The 21,752-nt window shown below is 40.8% G+C and overlaps 1 protein-coding gene across 9 annotated transcripts in view; it reads right to left on the bottom strand.

The window, feature by feature from the left end:
* Window positions 1-21,752, bottom strand: part of LOC128884643 (dystrophin, isoforms A/C/F/G/H) — a 572,670-nt gene that overhangs the window by 438,506 nt on the left and 112,412 nt on the right. For all 9 annotated transcript variants that reach the window (XM_054138171.1, XM_054138189.1, XM_054138199.1 and 6 more), the window contains one exon: window positions 13,021-13,119. In XM_054138171.1, the coding sequence (XP_053994146.1) occupies window positions 13,021-13,119 (99 nt within the window). The remainder of the gene's footprint in view (window positions 1-13,020; window positions 13,120-21,752) is intronic.

Raw genomic sequence — 21,752 nt, 5'->3', positions numbered from 1 at the left:
TACATATGGGGGCTCGTCCGGGATGGGGGGTTACAGCGGCAACTACATCGAAGAGGACCGGCCAGTGACGATGAGTGACGATGAACAACAATGCCACACGAAGGACGGTGTCGTGTTGACGGTGGAGTGGGCAACAATGAGGCGTCGAGAGAGAAAGAGAGAGGGGAGTACACTCGCGAAAGAGGGTGCGGCGCGCACTGCTGTTGAGACGCAAAACCCGAGAGAGAAAGAGAGAGGGGAGTACACTCGCGAAAGAGGGCGCGGCGCGCATTGTTGTTGAGACGCGAAACCCGAGAAAACGGACATTCGAGGGCGAATGAATATCAATTCAGGATAGCCGAGTGTAGTATCCGCGCCTCCCATACCCAACAATAAGGAGTCAAATAAGAACACGAAACGTAGACTACGGGATTGGTCGCGTAGGTAAAGCGGTCGACTGTGGATCCGAGGATCGTGGGTTCGAATCCCCGTGCCTTATTTTTCGTATAGACTCCTACTTACAAGCGGCCGCGCTTGTACGCGACAAGTGACCTCGACGTGCATCGAAGGACATTGACGCTGCCGCCTAGTGCGTAGCCTTCGCTACCGCGGCCGCTCCAACGGTCTACGCGCGCTCTGATTGGTCGGGGTTTTCGGTTAATATCTCCTTAACGAAGCCCCATCCGACATTTTTGCAAAGGAAATTGTTGTTCAGAATCGTCTCAGTTACCCTCCATTTCCGACTCCTCCCCGACTTTTGGGACACCCTGTATATTCGTGTGTTTATATAATCATAAATTTACATGCTCATATATTTATACATGCATATATGCATGCCCATATGTTCATATGTTTAAGTGTATATTACTACTCAATTCGGACATGCACAAGCGACAACGCCAAAGATTAGAGAGCTTCGAATTTGCTCGCTGGTTATGTCGTCAATCTTAGAACGAAACATGAAAGACTTAACCCAGACCACTAACACGTAAACAGCACGTCGCCCCCCTCAACGGCTACAATTTTTAATTACATCCATTCGCAAAGCGGAGAGAAAAGAAGAAAAACGCGACCTGCGAGTTTACAAGTCTCGGGGTAATATTAACCCCCCATGATCCACCCGCTTTTTTTTTTTTGCCCACTTGTCCTCGAGACGGGGTCGCGCGACAAGGCGAGCGATAAATTCTGTTTCCGTCACAGTCATTAACTGCGTTAAATGCGCGCAAATATTTAGTACGAGGCGGGCGTGGATCTCGTTGCGCCTCATCGTCGTCAAAATCCATTCACCCCACCCGGCGAAGTCGTCTTCGGTGTTTCGCGAGCCATTTTCCGCCCCCTGTGTGCTCGTCCTCGTCCTTTCTGCATGTACTTACGTTGAACCGTAGCTGCAGAGTGCCCGAGTACACGGCGGTGCCCGAAGTGCTCTGTCCTGGCTCCTTTCGATCCATCGCGCGGAAACCTGCGCCCCTTCGTCCCGCGAGAACTTAAACGCGCTTCCCTCGTTTTTTCGTTTCACGGCGCAGCGTTGCCTCGCAGACACGGTTGCTCGCGTTACGCGCGCGGCTCATTGCACTAATATTTGCTCGAGGTCCTTCTTGACTCACTGGTTTTACGCGGGTGTGGTCCGACGAAGAGGCAACGCGATGGTTCCGTGTTTCAGGCTGGACGGATACTTGGTTGGGAGACTCGCTGGGACAGTTTTATTTTATTTTAGATGTGTTAATGAGAAGGTGATTTATTTGAGTTGGTTGGAGAAGAAATTAAGGTGCAGAGAGGAGAAGTGCCACGGCAAACATTTCCTTAGAGACTTCGTAAGTTCGTGGTGAAGGATTTGAAAATATAAAGATGATGCCAAAGTGTGAAGTCTTGCAAGTAGATTACTTGGGTATTTTTGAAACAGAATATATTGTAGAGTATTCCTACGTAGTTGGAACACGGAGAAGATAGACTGATTAACTCCAACGACCAACAGATTAATTAACTTGCAAATGAAAAATATATTTACTGAGCATTGGTGGCTGCAGACAACACAGAATAATTTATGATTTTTAATATAATATAGAATAAAAATCATCCTAAAACTTTTCGCCAACACCGTATCTCACCCGTAATGGTACAAAAAACGTTCTAATTGTTTGCTACCCCCTTTTCCCCTAAATCTGAGGATAGGTCGAGGAGGGACGGATCGCGTGGCGCAGAACGGCGAGTTTCTGAAAAGCGTGTTCAACGTATCGCTGGTATTCGTATTGGGAACCTGGTGCACGCGCAATCCCTCTCGGCGTGCAGGTAATCTTCGATAATCGATATTTTGTCTGCGCCGCTTTGCGACGTAAAACAGACAACCTATTTTAAGAGGGTTTTCCGCTTTAGGGCCCTAAAAAGTGAGTTTCTTCCAGATTTTGTACTCGATCGCTATTAATTCTAGCTGTTACATTAAACGTATGTTCTGTGTACACGGTGTCCCAAAAGTCACTACACATTTCTTCCTTCGACAAAGCCATATTTCATGTGGAGCAAAATATTTATAGATACATACTGACGTTTCCTATGTGTTCAGAGTTTAGGGGCACCCTGTATTAAAGGAAACGTATATTTTAATAGAACATTAGAAGAAATATTATATTTAACTTTAAATAAACATATATTCTATCTTTATAAAGAAATATTAATTTATTGAAAAACTGTTAACTAAAGTGCATCAAGTAACAAATATGCTGCCCTGGCGTCACTGTCTTTTTTATATTCTATAGCTCTTACACATAAAATATGGATTGGTCGAGGGAATATTGATCCTCGATAATCAAATAAACACGGAAGTTATTACACGAACGTGATATAAAGAATTCTGGAGTCATGAACCATGAAATTGTCGACATTTTTAAAATAACTACATTTTCAATAGAAAGGTACCAAAGCTTTAGACCCGATACGAATTCCGATTCAAATTTGTTTTCGAAATAATTCTGCACTGAATAAATGCGAAAATCAAAGAGTAAATAATTTAAAAAATTTCTCGCAATCTTTCTGAATGCAAAACTTTAAGTAAATCACCGTTACAGTTATTTTTAAACAAAAATCTTCGAGAAACCATTTTACACGAATCTGAAAAAGGCGAAACCTCTCTCGAGCAAAAATGAGGAATGTTGAAATCAGAATTAAAGTCAGCACTTTCTCCATTTGCCCAAGTATCAGTGCGAACTCAACCCATTTATCTTATCGGCGCCCACCTGTAATTGTGGCTTTTTAATGGTCTTCTCTCGTCACGGTTCGATGCTTGTCCGGTGTGTAACACCGACGTAAACTATGAAATATGTCGGCACACAAGCGTACGAACAAAGAAATTCTCTCGGAGCGATGGCGCAGGAGGGGATTCGAAATGACGAGACATCAAACCGCCGACTGTCAAGCCTGTCAAACCACGCACGCCTCCGCGGGACCGACCGAGGCAACGGATAATGCGGCCTGCCGCAATGTCAAAACTCCTAAATGAGCAGTGACATGGCGAGAGCAGGGGGAACGGGAAACACAGACGATTTCCACTCCGCGTAATTATGTAACCAGCAACGAATTTGCAGTGATCGCAGCGTTGAATCGACCTTCCGACACCCGCGAAAACACGACAAACAAGGATTCAATTCAAACAAACGCAAGAACCAACTACGAGTTCCCGAGGTTCATATTTTTCGATAATTTAGTATTAATATTTATGAGACGGGTATCGAGCGCCTCTGGCTGAATAATTACGTGCATAATTATTCGTTGTTCGGCACGCGTTATTCGGGAAATTTCTTTGAACCTGTTTCAGTTTCACTGACTATGTTCGAAGACTTTTGAATAATTATTACGCAACGTTTGTTATGCTTTTTTCGGATGATGGATTTATTTGTATAATTATTCGTTGGTATTATTTTACGACCTGCCTCTGAATTTCTTTTCTGTTTAAATTTGTCTCGTTATTTTAAAGATATATAAATAATTGTGGTTTTTGTACCGAATAGTGTGAATAGTGCAACAAAGTTATCTCCTATACAATTTTGTTTACCGTCTGTATTATTACTTTTTTACTGGCCTGTACACCGTGTTCCTTTATCCCGAAAACCATACAGAATTTACTTGAAAAACTTCCCTGTATCTCCGACGCCAGCATTCTACTTCAAGATAGCATTAGAGAGGTAGAACTTTGCAAGGGTCGTTTCACCCCTTAACCTTGAGTTTCCGCGACTAAAGGAAAATACGCGTCCCTTATTTTTATCTGCGCCACAAACCTGCAGGGTTTCATAGAAATTGAGGTCGAACATTTCGCTGATATTATTTGTATACGTATATTGGTTGTTCCTTGTGTTAAAATAATATTATTACAATTATGACTGAAATGACTGTAGTTCATTTTCGTTTTCATAAACGTTTCGACCTTTTATTTGAATAATAAAATATGCTTCTTCGGGCTGTACTTGGACTGTACAAAAAATTCATATTTATTCTCCAGACAAAACTTTAATTCATAACCTGAACTAAATTAATTTACATGTACAATGAAGTCAATAGACATAATTGAATAAAATTCATTGCTCCAATTGTAATTCACACAATTCAATGCCCATTCTTTTACATAAATTTACTCTTGATCGCTAAACATTTCAAATAAATATTCCCGTACAAAAATTTCGTAAATCAATAATATTCACTGAACCCCAAATAACTGAAGATGTACAATATACATATATTCTTTCACCCTATTCTATTCATTTACCCAAACAAACAAAGATCAGAATCGAAGAGGTAAAACAAGAGCCTAGGTCCTCGTAACAAGGGCAATCCAATCAAACGAGTTATATTTTCGTTGCAATTAACGCGCGTAATAAACGCAGACAATACTATCGAAACGCACCCTCGATCCTCCAGGCTCGATCAAATATCCCTTCGCGTATCGCTCTATCTTTTTACAAGCGAACGAAGAAAGAAACCAAGAGACAGAAACAGAGCGAAAGAGAGACAGAAGCTGGCCACCGCACGCTGTATCGATTTTCGTTACAATTGGCATTTCGTCGGTTGCATCGACGTCGTAATTTCATTGGCAAGCTCTCGTTAAAATCGCATTATCGAATTCACGCACTGATAGCTGATCTACGGTGTCATTGTTTACCGTGAGAAATGTTGCGCGATATTAGAGTGGCTCGTTAGCGATTCCCGAATCACAGACTTCGCTTTCGACGGCCAACGTGCGAATTTCTCATTAATATGGAACATAACGAGTTACACCGTTACCATTCGACACCGCTGTCTGCGACACTGGCAATTTTCGTTTGTCGGTACCGACACGTGGAAATTAATTAATGAAGACGCATTAACGATCGGAAATGAAAGACCACGAGGCTCGCCCGCCGTTGAAACGGAATAGAACACGAATACGCCGTTCCGGGGCTCGGGATCCTCGGTTAATGAATGTTTCTCTTTGGTAAACAAAATTTTCTTCCTGTGGCTTCGAGTATTGGTAGATTAATCATGACGTATTAAAAAATTGTAATGTGAATTTTAAAAATTACGGTGATGTAAGGTGTAATTAGTTCATCTAAGTGCGACTTAATATGTTTTAGTCTGGAATTTCGAGTTTTATGTGAAGAATTAACGTTACATTTGATGTAGAACGTAGTCTGTTTCATGAAGAGAATATTATTTTTAATAATAAGGGTTATTAAAATATTTGTTGAGTACTATGAATTAGTAAAGTATTATTCAAGATGCTACGTGTTAGTGAAATATTATTTTACGTGGTAGGTGACCATTACTATTTTTAAACAAGTAATTATTTTGTATTAGAGAATAGTATTATCCATGTAGATTACACTGATCAGTAGGCCTAAAGCAATGCGTCAAACTCCCTCGTCATTCTCTTACGTTCTAGCGAAAAAGAACAATTTTTCTGATACTGTCAACGAACACACTGTTTAAACCAACTAGAAATAAACCAACAACCAATTACGCAGGCGCACGAAATAATATACACTGTTACAGCACGATGGTAAAAGGAAAAAAGGAACGACGCGTAATGGAATTGGGACGCACGGTTGACGGGTAATTAAAATTTAGTTGGTTAAAAAAACATGACTGAATGAATTTCAAGCGCGTGTATTTCGGCGGAAGCTCGTCGTGAAACTGACTGAAATTCGCAGCTTCATGGGTATTTCTGGTAGCTAGGAAACGGTATTATATATATATCTCTCTCTCCACCATCCTATGGGGTATGGAGCCTACAGGGCACGAAATTCGCGTAGCAGAGGGTGCCGTTTAGTAAACGCTTTAAACCGGTTTCAAACAATCGTAACAACTTCCGAACGATGTCGGCTTTAATTGGAAATCATTCGCAATATTTCGTCACTCGAATTTCGAAAAATATTGGCATCGCTCTGTTTGTTCGAATCCGACTCTCACAAAATAAACCAAAACTACCCCTGAAGCGCAATTTTCTAATAGTTCCGAAAAACACAGTCGCGATTAGGAAGATTGTGTAAACTTGATTTATCATTTTTATACTTTTGAATTTACCTTCGGTACTATGTTCATACTTTAAAGAATAAAGGAACATTCCAAGTCAAAGAGGGCGCAATTTTTGACATAGTATCTTTGATTGATTGTCAAGCGTAAGCTCGAATCTGTCGCTGATTCGATACCTAATCGGATCCTGAAGGGGTCGACAACGATACGCACTGCGCACACGCAATCTAACCCTCCGTTATAATTGTCGGACACCCGCGTTGACGGTCAATTTCACCTTTGGAATGTTGTTCCAAAAATTATCACCCGAAGAAAATCTCCTAGAAAGGAGTATTCGCTACTGCGAGAGTATAAATACAACATTAGTAAAACTGGTACGATTATCCCTCATTTCGGGATTCGGGGGATGCAAATATTTTCAAAATTACTGTACTCTCGAGTAGGGTAAATCTCGTGGACGTTCATCGCGATGCATAGATTTGAATTTACGGAAGTTTTACATCTTCCACGCCGTCTGCGTCGCACTGGTTTATCGTCAAGGAATACATTACCCCTCCAGCGCGTCGTCAAATTTCATTCGCAGCTCGGTGCTCTCCTGCACACCCGCAAAATATGATAAGATGGCGGGAATAGAAAATTATAGACGAACCGAACGAGGTCGGATCGCATGATTCCGAGCGGAATGAAATCAAAATGGACAGGATTCGAATGGGACATTGATTCTGAACATTCGTAAACATACATAAGCATGTTTACGAACAGATATATAAACGCAACATCCGTTCATATAAATATAAACGGATTTATAATAAATATTCACGCAATGTGCAGAAAAAAAAAAAATTCTCCCAGACCTATCCCAATAATGGAGAAGCTTGTATATTACTAATTTAAAGCGAAACATATCCAATACTAGCTATTCACAACTTTACCAAGAATCCCATCCTAGAAAATCAAATTCTGACATTAAAAAACACTTGGAACCACCATAACGAAAAACACGAAGGATTACGATGTTCTATGCCATTTTTGAGCTACCGGCGACACCTTCCTTTCCACCCGGTGCATATTGCAGGGTCGTTGGCGGTCGTGTAACTTTCGTGAATTCTTCGGTCGTTGCAGCGGGAATGTTCGCAAGGGTGAACGAGTGTCGACGATTAAATATCCGATTACACTTCGCCAACGAGCCGCCGCGAACTTGAAACTCCGTCCAGACGTGCGTGATTCGCGAGAAAAAAGAAAGTCTCGCCCGGGCACAGCTGGATTGTTCGCGAAAGAACGCTCCCTCTCGGCTCGAATCGAAATAATCTGAAAGTAATTTCAATTTAACGGTCCAACTAGCGCGGGACACTAATTACGAGAATCGTTGCAGGAGAAGTTGGTCGTGAAAAGTTCGTCAAAACTCGGTATAATTAAATGGCGGGCCGTACTCGATTCGCTTTAAAGCGAATTTCCCTCGAATCGCGGGACAACGAAAGTAAAACGACGATATTGCAATATCGCGAAGAAAGAGTGGAAAGTCGAACGAAAATGTTTCCTTCCGAGCACCGTTGCAAATTGAAAGGATTGGAAAACCATTTAATACTATTAACAAGTGTCAAGGTTAGTTTGACTCATTTTTTCTAGACAAGGAAGGTGCCGGGTGTACGACAGGAAAATACTGTATAAAATATTGCAAAAGTAATTTTAAAATATTCGAACGGAAAAAGGTGTAAAGGAAGGCACTTAAGTTATTAAATAATAATAATAATACAAAAATATTAGTCATCGAGAGATTTTAGAGGTAATACAATTGAGAAACGCTGAACTTCGTAAATGTCCTATCTAACTTCATAAGTATCCTGTTAAAAGAAAACTATTCAAGCAACTGGTAAATACTTAAATAATTTCGAGCCACGAAAACGGTATTTTCACGTGCTGGAGCTGGATACGTCAAGTCGCATGAAAGCGCCAGCGTATGAAAAAGTTGTTTGATACCAAATGCAGCGTCACGCAGTGCTCGAGAGCAAGTGCGCGTCGCAGAATGAAGAGGACTATTCTCCGAATGCCGAAGTAACCGGGAAATTGCGAAGTCGGGGAAGCTTCTTCATAGCTACGGCTCTCTGATGTTATTACCTGGTAGCTTCCAGACAGGATGTAAGGAGCGAATACGAGCAGACAAGTTCCGGAATTCGCGTTCGACGACGAAAATAAGGCGGAAGAGCCGAGACGACGTCGAACGAGTTATCAACAGTCGAAGAACAAACCTCGACCGGGACTGAGGAAACCGGATTTTTATTGCTATCACGCATAGAGAAGAATGCTCGCCTTTGACCGAGGCAACAGAAAATTGGAAAATCGGCCAAGAACTCGCTGCAAGAGACTGTTTGCGATTCCTTTTCGTATTCCCTTTGCTAACCTAGTCTGAACGTGAGATGGAAGTCCTTCTATAAAGATTGCGATGAAAGATTCTTTTAGTTTGCACGAGGCAGAAGGATTCTACAGATTGTTTAATAGTTAACAGGATGATGGTTCTGGAAATTGAAGTCTGATGATAGAGTAGTAAGGGTGGCATTAAAGTATTAGTTGTTCATGTTTGTTTCAGAATAAACATTTTTAATATAAGGGGTTCGAAGTTCTTTTAAGCTTTATATTTACAAAGACAAATAAAATATTGAGTTGTTATCATTTGTGGAATTCAAATTACATTAGAACAAAAACGAACCGATACAACTGGCAATCGCATGCATTATTGAAGTTCCTAGCTATAAATGTCAATAAAAGTTGAAAGGCTTAAATAAAAATCTACCATTAAAATGGAAGAATCAGATAAGAACCCTTTCACCAAATCATCAGACCAAAACGTCGTTTTAATGGATTAATAAAATACACCTATTAAACCTTCTAATTTACATTCGTTGAAAATTCAATGATAAGTTCTCCTTTAGACCGATTAGATGTTCCATTAGCGGATGAAATTATAAAGGATCCCGTCGAACGCTGCAGCTTCTGCTGTTCGAATTTTCACGCTTCGCGGAGCGACAACGACGCCATTGTCTGAAATTCGACAAAACGTCGTGTAAAATTTGCACGAGCCGTTACAAGGAATCTATGGGCGTCGTTTTCACGAACCCGACTCCAGACGACGACACGAAGGCCGATGCAATTAACGTTCGTAATACACACTATTTAAATGCATGCTCGTGCCACGCTTCGTTGACGTGCGACTTCCGCGATGCATGGCATCCGCTCCACTTCCTGCCATTCTGATTTACATGAATTCCGCGTTGTCCCTACCGAGAATATCAAAGTGCTTTATATGAGCCGTTCATTGCACAAATCGATTAACTCTATAAAATAATATGTTGAGAAATGCGATAAAAATGGCCTCTAAAATAAATTATTCATTAATCAATGCCCAAAAAAACTGTAATGGTGTTAATGGTTCGTTTAATAGTGTTAATCTTTATTATTCGGGAAAGTTGTAAATATAAAAAATTATGACTTCACCAAGTGCTTTGACACTGAAATTTAAGATTTTTCAAAAAGTAGAGTTAATCGATTCGTGCAGTGAACGGCTTAGATATTTTTCCGAGGTTTTCTTTGCATTTTAGAACTGATGCTTCAAAGAGATAAATGACGCTCGATGCTTTCTCAATTGAAAAAGTAGTTTAGTGAAAACACACCGTATGCAATAAGGCAAAGGGGGCCAAATTTTCTAGTCTTAACATTTTTAGATAATAATTCTAGAGAGAATTTCAAAATATTCAGGACAATTTGTACACGTTCGGTTCAACGTTTTGACCTACATATATTTCGCTCCTCGTCGATCCATCTCAAGAGTCGATTTCCGTACTACAATTCAACCATGCAATCCATTCTACGCTGTACAGTGTTCAGGGAAAATGGAGTTCCTCGAGTAGTTTTCATAATAAGATAAAATTGAAGCACTAACTAAATGTAAAAGCCTCAAAGATTTGTAAAATAAATTAAAATCGACCGCATCGCTACTTAATAATTTTTCTATCACGAAATGCTCCCTAAACATCCTCCATTACTACGTGATTTGCAATTTCGCATATCGAGCGATTTTAATTTCAATAATCAGCAGAATTCAGGGAAGTCTGATATTCCTATACGTAATGGAGGACCTCCCTCCCCGCTCTGTCTGTCTCTTCCTTCCATCTCCCGCTCCGGAGGCTCTTTCATTTCTTCATATCTTTCGCTCGGGCTCCCCCGATCGGAAATCAATAACAACACCGCCGTAACAAACCCATTGTTTTCGACCACCCATCGAATAGCGTTCGAAAAAGCCCTCGTGTTCGAGTCACGCTTTAACGAGAAAGAAGGCCACCCGATCTCGTGAAATCGGCTCCCATTGATCAACGGAACGCGCCATTCTCTTCTTTCAGAGGGCGAGCGATAACAGCCCGCGAGACAAGTAACCGAATTTCCGTCGCGAATCCGCTCCAAACGCTTCGAATCGCCAATTTTCCATCCTCTGTGAACGAAAAACTTTGAAAACCCTACGTCAGGGACGATTATTTCCGCGTGGGAGACCCGAACTCGAAATGGAAAAAGTCGATAAGCACGGTGATAAAAGGGGACCAGACAAAGTGGTCGTTTGCTACGAGCCTGTGTTGAGGAGGTCGCGGAAGGGCTGCCAATCAGTCTGAATTAATTCATTCGATCGGGCCTCGTCGATCGATGTTCCACTTTTGTTGGTAATTAAAGATTCGACACGCTTGACCCAACTGTGGATGTTGTCGGAGGCGAGCTACTTGTTCAGGTTTGAAAATTGGTATGCCGATGACTTGCTGCGTAGTCGTGTGTTCATGTCTTGTTAAATTCACATTTGTATGGGATACTAACGGATCTTTGATGTTTCTTTATGATGCACGAATATTAAAATTGTTTTTCTCAGGGGAACATCAAAGGTGAGCAAATAATTAATATAACTTAATTAAATACAACCTTACATGTACACCTCTCTTCACAAATATATATGGACACCTACCAATTTCAATGAATAATTAATATACACCGTAAATTATTATTATAAAATGTGTACTATAATCTAGTATTATACTGCAAACTAAATACAGAAACATAAATGATATTTATTAATATATTCATAACATTTGTTAGATACTTAATCCAATTTAGGAAGTGTCCACGTACTTATGGACGGGATGTCCATATCCAATTACAATCACTCGAAAAAAATGTTCCGCGTATCTGCAATTCCTTCAAAAGAAAAAAGCGAAAATCTCAAAGAAACCGTGCTAAAAACAAAAGATCAAAAATTTAATCCGCGATACAAAAATTCGCGAGTTGAAAAAATGATGGAATCGAAAGATTCGAATAATTCCATTGTTATACTTTTCACGAATCCGACGCGAACGGTGATTTTTGCCAAACAGACGCCAATCGATGAAACGTGAATGAAATAAATATTCCCCCGACGGGAAATACTGATACGAATCGCTGATGGAGACCGCCGAATGCAGCGAAGAGAACAAAATCCGCGCAAGAGCAATCAATAGTCTGAGCATAACTATTGCGCGGAGAGCAACAATGTATCGTCGACGCACAGTGGAAGGCGTGGCAGCGTTCATTGGACCCTTAATGCCAATGCCAATGTCAGGGTTTTCCCAGTCAGTAACCCAGAAACCCCCACTCTCGACGTTCAGAAGATCGGGGAAGCGACATCGCACCCTCGTCTTCCGCGGTATCACGGAAACGTCCCTGAGATGACCATTGGTTGGTCTGCAGGGAACTGTAGTGTGACGAACTCAGGGAAGTTGGGATTGATTTTACCCTCGACAAGGGTTGTAAGTTCGAGCGAAAGTTCCGCGTGGATACTGCAGGTCGCGGTCTTGTCGACGTAGGAGTTTATAGATGTAGGGCAAACCTAGCAAACTATGGGGGTTGGTACCGCAGGAACTGAAGTACCGACCTCGTGAAAAATCAGTGGTTTCGCAGTGCACCCTATGTTTCTTGGGGGTAGTTCTGAGACCATTATGCGTAACAGGTTGGTAAAGTTAGTAAAGATAAGAGAAAGGTACCTGTAGCGCATATGTGATACTATCAATGATACTCGAAGAATATTTTGGTAATAATATCGACGCAATGTTCATAATTCCATGTGAAAAGAAATAATACTTTGAACATTCCAGAGATATGCTACTTGAAACAATTCACCAAGATAGAAGTAGTTGTAATTTTAAAAATATTCTTAGTTCCGTGTATTCGAAAAATTTATCGATATTTCATTTTAACAACTACAAAATAATTTTCCACCTCTAACTGCATCGAACATCTCGAAACTTTGAACGTCAGTAAATTGGTGGAATATTGCATTAAGCACTTCGTGAAAATTCCTACTTTTAACATACATGGGATTCGTAAATATTTATACAATATTTTACGAAACATTGAATCGTCAGTTCATATTATCATAAGGCTATTTCGGACCATGAAATATTCAATGGCAGCACGCCCGGAGGGTGCTTTGTATTTTTATTAAAATAGATAACTCCACGGTACAAGCGCCGATAATCGACTTACCTTCTGCTTATCAAGTAACTGCAGAATTTCGTCGACGTCGCCGACAACCACTGCCTGTTGTCGTAACATCTCTTCTTCGACTGTGAGCCAATCGCGTATCTACAACAGAAAGCGCATATACATGAAATAATTGTTCAAATAAAAAATTGAAGGAGTCGTGTGAATTGTTTAACAATAATTTATTAATAGTTCGAGTTTACTAATTTCAGCCTCTGGCTGTAATATTTAAGTCTCCATTGGTAGAAGTGACCACCTTGCAATCACTTCTTATAAGTAACTATCTTGTAATAAGTAACTATCTTGCAATAACTTGTATCGGTAACTATCATGTAATTCTTAAGTGCTAATTTTTCGGTACATTTATCTTCATGGTAAACAAAAACTCACAATGAAATCTTCGAAATAAATATGTCACGGCGTAAAAGTAACTCCGGTGGCTAGAAATCAAGAGCTGTCCTTTCGATACTTTGAAGTTGATGGAATGGAAACGGAAAGAAATCATCGATCAGAGGGTAAAGGAGAGCGGACAGGATAGGACCGAATCGAGTATTTCCAACCGGAAATTAGCTGGGAGTGTCGTTCCGTAAATGGCCAACTCAGTGTCCTAATACCAGACGAGGGTGGTCCAAAAGCGAAAATGCACGCCCGTCACGACGAAAACATTACACGTGTCACGCAATGTTTTCCCAGCGATGCCACCTCGATTACGTTGACCAGGCGACGATAACGAGGTTATCGCATCCGGTTGCACCCGCAATTTCCCCAGCAAACACGAGTTTCGATATCGAGAGGGGGGTGAACAATGGTTTTTCTTCGTTAAAGAGTCAAACGACGCGTATAACTAAATGTCAAGAGTGCCATCGCTTAATTACCGTTCAATCGAAACGAACAAACGAAACCAAACACGGAATAATTCGCTTCGATGACAACCGAATCGTGCGACTCGACGCGATGACGCGTTGCGAAGAGGGTGCAAGGGCAGGCTCATAGGGTGCACGTTTCGAAACGGGCAATTATTTTACCGTGCAGTCTTGAAAGGGTTTGTAGTTGGGTAAATTAGTAAATTAGCAGAGAGAATTGCTCTTCCTGAGATTATTATGAGGTTTGTATGCTGTTGATATTCGATATTTCATTTTACATTTCGTCCATTAAACAGAGCAACGGAAGAAGCACCTATATCTCTGAGGTTATTATGAGGTTCGATATTACATTTTACATTTGATCCACTAAGAAGAGCAACAGGAAAAGTACAATTCTTTTTGAGGTTATCATAAGGTTTATATATTGTTGATGTTTGTCTATTAAAAAGAGCAACAGGAAAAGCACACTTACTAAAATGTTATTCGCTAACCTCGATCAATATTTTATCTTTTTAAGTATAGTTAACAACCATCTCGAAAGAAAACAAACTAGATACATCATGGCCCAAAGTAGAACGTTTCGCAAGAGTATTTAGCTCTGAGAACGGGTGTCTTTCCGTGAACACGAACGAAATCAAGAGAAAATGGGCAAACAATTAGGACCGTCTTCGGGTGGAGGATAGCGTGGCCAGGAAACGGATGCTCGAGTAGGACCAATGTTTCCCCCGAAGTCGAAAGCGTGTAACTTTCGGAGCAGGTCGATAAATCGCGGAAAGAGATAAGCCGGAATGCTACAGGAAATTAAGCTCTCGCCCGGTTCGACGTCCTCGGAGTCCCTCCGCCTTCGAGGTTCTGAGCCACTGTCCTTCCTCTCTGGCTTTCACCTTAGCCCCTCGCCGCTCCACATAAAGCCGGGCTGATTAAGTGCATGTTGTCGAAGAACGATCATATCTCTCGTGTGGTTTTCTTCGCGGCGGACTTTCTTTTTTCCGCCCCCTTGAAAAGACTCGACAGAGGGAGAGAGAGAGAGAGAGAGAGAGAGAGAGAGAGAGAGAGAGAGAGAGAGAGAGAGAGAGAGAGAGAGAGAGAGAGAGCTCGATGAAAATGAAAGACCTAGACGACCCCAGGGTCCCGGGGGAGCACGGCCGCGAAGGAGGGTGGAAGAATATATTCGGGCAAGAAAATATTCCCTGCGTGGTGTCCTCTCGTATATATGCCACGAGACTTTTCACGCCACGGTAAGTTTGATATCTGACCCGCCGAAATATGGACGGGGAACGATCACGATCGCCGTTACATGTCTGTCACGCGGAATTTAGAGTCCTGTAAAATTCCATAATATTCTGCAACGGGCTGGATGGCCGTGGGGATGGAGAATAAATACGTTAAATACGTTATAATACGTTATAATACGTTAAATACGTTTAAATACGTTAACGAGGGTGGTTTCCCAGGTACATTTTGAAGTGGTGGTTCGACATGGTTCGGTTTAAGACTGACTTTTTTGTTTTTAAATATAGTGAGTAATTTGTGAAAGAAACTTTATACAGGAATTCTCTTTAGCCCGTGAAAATTCTGAAAAAACTTCTTTTACAGGAAGAATTGGTTCACTAGAAGTTGTTTCGAATGCGAATTTCCCTCTCATAAAGTCGAACGCGATACATCCTTTCAGAGCAGCGATTTTTCAAGCAGCGAATTTTCGATAATTCTTCTCGAACGTGAACAGGAGTGAATGAAAGACAAGTGCCCTCCAGGACACGGAGCCCCGTTGATTTAATTAAAAATATCGCGGATCAAACGATAACCAGGGCTCGATCTGACCTATATCGCGGCTCCTCTACTTGATCCATCTCGTCTCTAAAAATAAACGAGCTGCTTAATTTCAAATATAAACGCAGCTGCACCCCGAATCAGTACGGTTCGGCCGACGATGTAAGATTGATGGGCGATTCGTTTTAACGGTGACCCTCGAATCGAGTGAATTCCTCCCGGAAATAATCCAGAAGTGTAATAGTTTCCCAGAGAATCGATGCAACGGAAGCTGCACAATCACGGGGTAAACGCTTCCCGATGATCACCAAACCGTGGTGGGCATTAAAAGACCAATCTCGGAACCGCGAGGATTATACAGAGCCAGGAATAACAGCGACGCGTTCGATATTAAATTCCCGGGGTAAAATCGTTCAAAGTTACTTTTCCATACGACCATCGTTTCATGTCCTTTCCTATCAAGGCTCAGAAAAGGTTTCGCATTCCACGCGTACTTCGCACAAAAGCTCAACTGCAAAATTCTTCGACCATTCAGCATCGCGAACTACCCCCAGCTGCCTTCGTTGTTTTATCGGCTCTGATAAGACGGGAGACAGAAAACAGTTCCCTGGTTGTTCGACTCAATCGAAAACGTAAAGCGTTCCACAAGAGGATTCAATCTATTTTAGACTTTGTTTCATATGTAAAACGAAGAGTCATTGATTAATTCATTTAAAATCCAAAGTGATTTTTAATTCCTCACATCTTGATGGAACAGGGAGAAAATTGATTATTCTTGTCAGTGCTGTTAGAAATTTAAGAGGATTTAATCAATTTTAGACTTTTCATACGTAAAACGAAGAGTCATTAATTCATTTAAAATCCTAAGCAAATTACTGCAAATTTGAAATAAATTCCGAGGATCTAAATTCCTCGCATTTTAATGGAACAGAAAGAAAATTGATTATTCTTGTCATTGCTGTTAGAAATTTAAGAGTGAAATATAGGTAGAGAGAACACAACATAGTGACTAACTTCCAAAGCATTCGAGTATCGAACAATTCATCGTCGCAATTCTTTAGAATATTCCGATACAAACTAAGGCTAGTCGTGGATTAAACAGTATGAAGAAGAAAAATATACATGTCGAATTGAGTAACCTCCTCGTTTTTCGAGATCTGTTAAAACGCAACGGTAGACCGAACGTGTCGCCCAAGCGTGGGCTCTGGGCGCCTTGGACGCTGGATAGAAAAACATTTCGGTGCCAGGACATGGAAGAAGAATCTAATAAGCTGGATACCAACCATGACCGGCTCAAAGGAAAATGGAGTACAAAATAGTTCCCGTGCGGGGGCGACACGGGGGACGGGGAGGGTTTGGCACGTAATACAGAGAACGGAGGTGGGTACACTCTCGAAACGTGACGCTCGATTTAGACAGAACAGACGAGTTTCTGCTGCGAAAGTAAACAACATACGTTGTCCCCGGCTCCACACGTGAGCGTCGAGAAATGTCGTTTAAAAAAACCTCACCAGCGAGAATGGAACGCGAATAAATTGTTCTGGCTTAAGGGGGAACCGCCGCCGCGCGAGCTGGACAAAAATGCTGGCATTTGGTAATTTTTTCTGAAGATACCGAATGCCTGGCAGGAATGTTGCTTGTGCGTATTAAAAGCGCGTAGCTTGAACGATACTTTTGCCAATTTTCGTACGAAAATATTGGTCTCTGTGGAAAGTGTGAGTGTTTCTGTATCATGCTGTTGACATGTGGATGAAATATTTGTGTCGGAGCATAGAAACGGAATTTAAAATACAACAGGATTCAAATTGTCAAAGTTATTTTCAAATAACAAATGAAGATTGAAAAGTATTTCAAAGCATGACGACAACTTTATATATTAAAAATCATTTTGAATTACTCATTTCTGATTCAGACGTAAACACAGTATATGTTTTAGCTCGTAACATCGTACACAGCATGTCGTTTATTATATACAAATTTACACACCTTCTCCAGATTCGAATAACTACGTAAACTAACTTACAAATTAAAATAATGTATCATTTTTTCTCTCAAAAAATATCACAAGTATCATCCATTTCCCCAAGTCCCCGAGGAAAATGAATTATAACGTATCTAAAAATATAACGTGGCGTACGAGAGTTGAATCGAGCCATTGAAAGAAGTGAAAGGGCACATTAAAAACGTTCATTCGCGAAACGTTGCCGCGCGGACGGATGATTCGATCAATTCTACAGGTAGCGCGTAAATAAAACGCGGTCCGAGACTAAGCGAAATAGAATTTCATTGGCAACTCGATTCCTGCTCAAGTCTCGTTACCTCGAAGCCTCTCATCGCTTTATGCAAACAGCACAATACTTGTCAGCGAGATAGCATAGCCGGAAATGGAAGGAGGGAGATAGCTGTTATGACGTCGGACTCGCTGGAGTCTGGCTGTTGACTCGGCAAATAGGAAAAGCGTACCCGTCGGATCGGCACAATAGACTAGATGACAATAAAAGTTACCCGAGGAAGATAATTACGAACTTTTATCTGGGTTACGCCACTCAAGTCAAATTGCTCGTGCAAGGATCAAATGCGCATAAGACACGAACCTTGAAATAGGAATCGAGTAAAACTGAAGCAGAAGCATATATAGCAACTCTGCAAACTATAATGGATATCGTTTTATTTCGGGATCGGAATTGTTCATACTCTGGGAATAAAATATATATATATATACATTGGGAATAAAATAAAATAAATATATTTAACTCAAAATCGATTTTTCTGGGGCATAGTAGTTTTATAAAAGTAGTTCAAGTATGACTGTACAAGGAAATTATTTACCCTCGGTCTTCTGTATTTAATTAATTATTATTATACACCTAGTCTGAGTAAAATTTGAAGAGGATTTTAGCTTTGATTATGAATAATTAGTGAAATATCTTCTAATTTTAGTTATTCCTGACTTACTTTACCACTCCCCCTAATTACGAATCTCCTCTGCTAAAAAAAAGAAAAAAAAAACAACAACAACACGTGTTGAATATTTTACAAAAATGTTACCTTGCGAGCCTTGCGCATGTTATTCGACGAGAATAAAGGAAATACATTGACAGTGAGAAATTAAAAATAACATAGAAGAAAACATGAAAGAGTTTCCTAAAAAATACAAAAGATAATTCCCTCGAAATGTCAAACACAATTTGGCGCGTGTAATTCACGCTTGTTGAGGTTTGCCTGTGTTACGCAATATGTAGCGGAAAACCGTGAAAGTGAGGACATTCCCATCCAATATGTTAAGAGACGAGGGGGCCACCGGTTTTAAACATGTAAATGCTGAGCGACGTATCACGCTGAAAGTGCCCTCAGCAAGCACGAACAATATACCACGCTCAAAGAGTTAAAAGGGCTTGATAAAACGGTTCGTCGCACAAAGGTCTCCCGTCAAGGAAATCCCAAGAAGGAAACAATACCGAAGAAATTGCGGTGAAAATAAGGTAAATGAAAACGATACCTCTGCTCGAAAGTGCTATCTAATATTTACTTGCATGAAACCGCAAGTTAACTACCAGGATGCAATTACTACACCAGGATTATATTCTCTGGCCAGTACAGCAATAAATAAAACAAATGTTTAAGGATATCTAACAATGATCATAACAATCTATTAGATAATTCAAATTCCGTTCTTCAATTTGAATTTTGGTAGAATCGAATCGGACGATTCCACGCCAAGTTACACGATTCCAAATCTGAACTCAAAATTCAAAAATTCAAAATGACGGATACAAAATAACGACACAAAATGCGAAAAATGACTGAATTTAGATGAAACTTGGTATACAGGGGTTTTTGAGGTCGCTGATTCCAAATCTGAACTCAAAATTTAGATATTCAAAATGGCGGATCCAATATGGCGGACCAAAATAAGAAAATTGATTCAATTTGGATGAAACTTAGTATACAGGAGTTATCGGAGTCGCTGATTCCAAATCTGAACTCAGAATATAGAAATTCTAAATGGTGACCCTAATGTAACGGGACAAAATATATGTATAAATAAATATATATATATTTAATCCCTTCGTGCTCACGGTGCCATTATCAACACAAACCAATTTTTAGATAAATTGAAAGATTATTTTTTAGACTTGGTACACGAAGTTAGTTCAGCGAGATGTTTCAGTACGATTTGAATTTAATTTTGCACAAGGACACATTTTATCTTTCTCTTCCAATTTCGAATCAATTTTGTCAAAATAATAACAGAAACTGCAGAACGATCTTTGAGACCCCTACGTGTTAAACCACTTCCCCTAAAACAAATTAATTACCAGCTGAAATCCTGTGCAAACGTATCACGGCTCCTCAATTAAGATAAAACATCTTGATCTCATCAATCCACCCCCAACACGTGGAAAAGGTTGGGGGAAACTCGGTCGAAGGGTGTATTTCGAAGTCTAGAGCAGACTGCCATAAAAAAAGTTACAGGTTTAGAGCCGAAGATCATGTCGAATCAGTCTGCGCGTTCAATTTCGGCTACCCTTCGGCCAGAGTTTCCCTTCCACGAGTAAGAACATTTCGGTTCGGGTACGGGGATGAATGAAGATCAGGATGGCGCGAAGGCAGAGAAACGGGACAGGTAACTTGATAAAATTGACCGAGTTATACGGCTGCATGAACAGCTCTCGGCTCAACCCTGCGTCGTTTCTGCGCTGTCCACCGCCGTCACACAAATCTAATTCCTGTCCCTGATAACCGAACTCGTGCCGACCGTGGCAGAATATTCTGCCAGGCTTACGCTTCTTCGCGAATTTTCCAACGTCGCGATATCTCGGTGGGCCGCGCGACCGACCAGATAAGTCGATCTGCGAAACGTCGTGGAGGGAAGTCTTTGTCGCAATAAACAAGTGCTGCTGAGGCTGCGGAAACGAACGGAGCCATACTCGAAACCGCGGAAACTCGAAGGGAAATTTACATAGCGGATTCCATGACTTTCCGACGTTTTCCGGATGCCCCCTTGTGGATGTTAAGGGAGACAAGGACGTCTACACTGTTCAACGTTTGGGTTAGGAAGAAATGTAGGAATTATTTGTGGTGGTATTAAACATCTGGACAAATATTTTTGTCATTCCTTGTGAGCTTCTATGTTTTAGGTCGTCCGAAAAGATCATGCCACTTATACTTCTGCTACTCGAATTAATACGTGAAACATACTGTTAAGTGTTATCAAAAAAAGATAATCTCTCTCATGTTACAATATTTTCTCATCTTTCTGACATAGTCATTATACCGTCACTAGAAAATTTCTGCAGTGTTTTTATTAAATACTGACACAGTCCTCAGCACGAACTTATGGCATGACCTGATATAATTAGAATTTAATTTCAAGAAGAGAAGTGCAAGATTCATCAACGTTATGGAAATACAAATATATTCTTTCCTCAAAAATCTTTATAGCTACTTAAAACACTTCCTCTCGATGCACTGTTCAACGTTCGAATTTGAGTAGAATAGAAAGAAACATGGAAATTAAATTCTGGAAAAATATTTTTGCCATTTCTTCCGAGCTCCTATATACAGTTAGAATTTAATTTATATTGCCTTCATTATTAAAAACTATAATATCTACTAAACTACGAGAGACATCAACGTTAGGGAAAGACAAATCTATTCTTTCCTCAAAGATTTTTATAGCTATTCGAAACACTTGTCTTGTTTACACGATTCGGCGTTTTTCGGCCGAGCGAGATTCAATCGATGTCCGAGCACCGAATATCGAAGGGGAATTAATTTCAGCGACAAGCTGGCAATCTAGTTAGACTGTCCCTCCTACTTTGGCAAGCATAGAACGCGCGTTACCCCTTATTTCCAGGCGCAGATTGCTCGATGCCACGGCGTGTGAATTTAAATGGCCACGGCGAGCTACGGGTACCACGGAACGAAACTTCCAGCAGCTCCTGGAACGCGCAAAGAAAGCTACGTTCGATTCTAAATCACGTTTGGACCTTGCTCGTGGACTACATTGTTGGGTTTCAATGGAGCCTGGTGCCTGGACGAGAGAGGAGGAGGAATTTCATTTGGGGAAGAGATGGGGAAGAGAGATTAAATTCATTA

This window comes from Hylaeus volcanicus, chromosome 1 (genome assembly GCF_026283585.1).
Source record: "Hylaeus volcanicus isolate JK05 chromosome 1, UHH_iyHylVolc1.0_haploid, whole genome shotgun sequence".
Classification (NCBI taxonomy): domain Eukaryota; kingdom Metazoa; phylum Arthropoda; class Insecta; order Hymenoptera; family Colletidae; genus Hylaeus; species Hylaeus volcanicus.
Note: the sequence above shows the minus strand (reverse complement) of the source record. Positions and strands in the feature narration are given on the sequence as shown.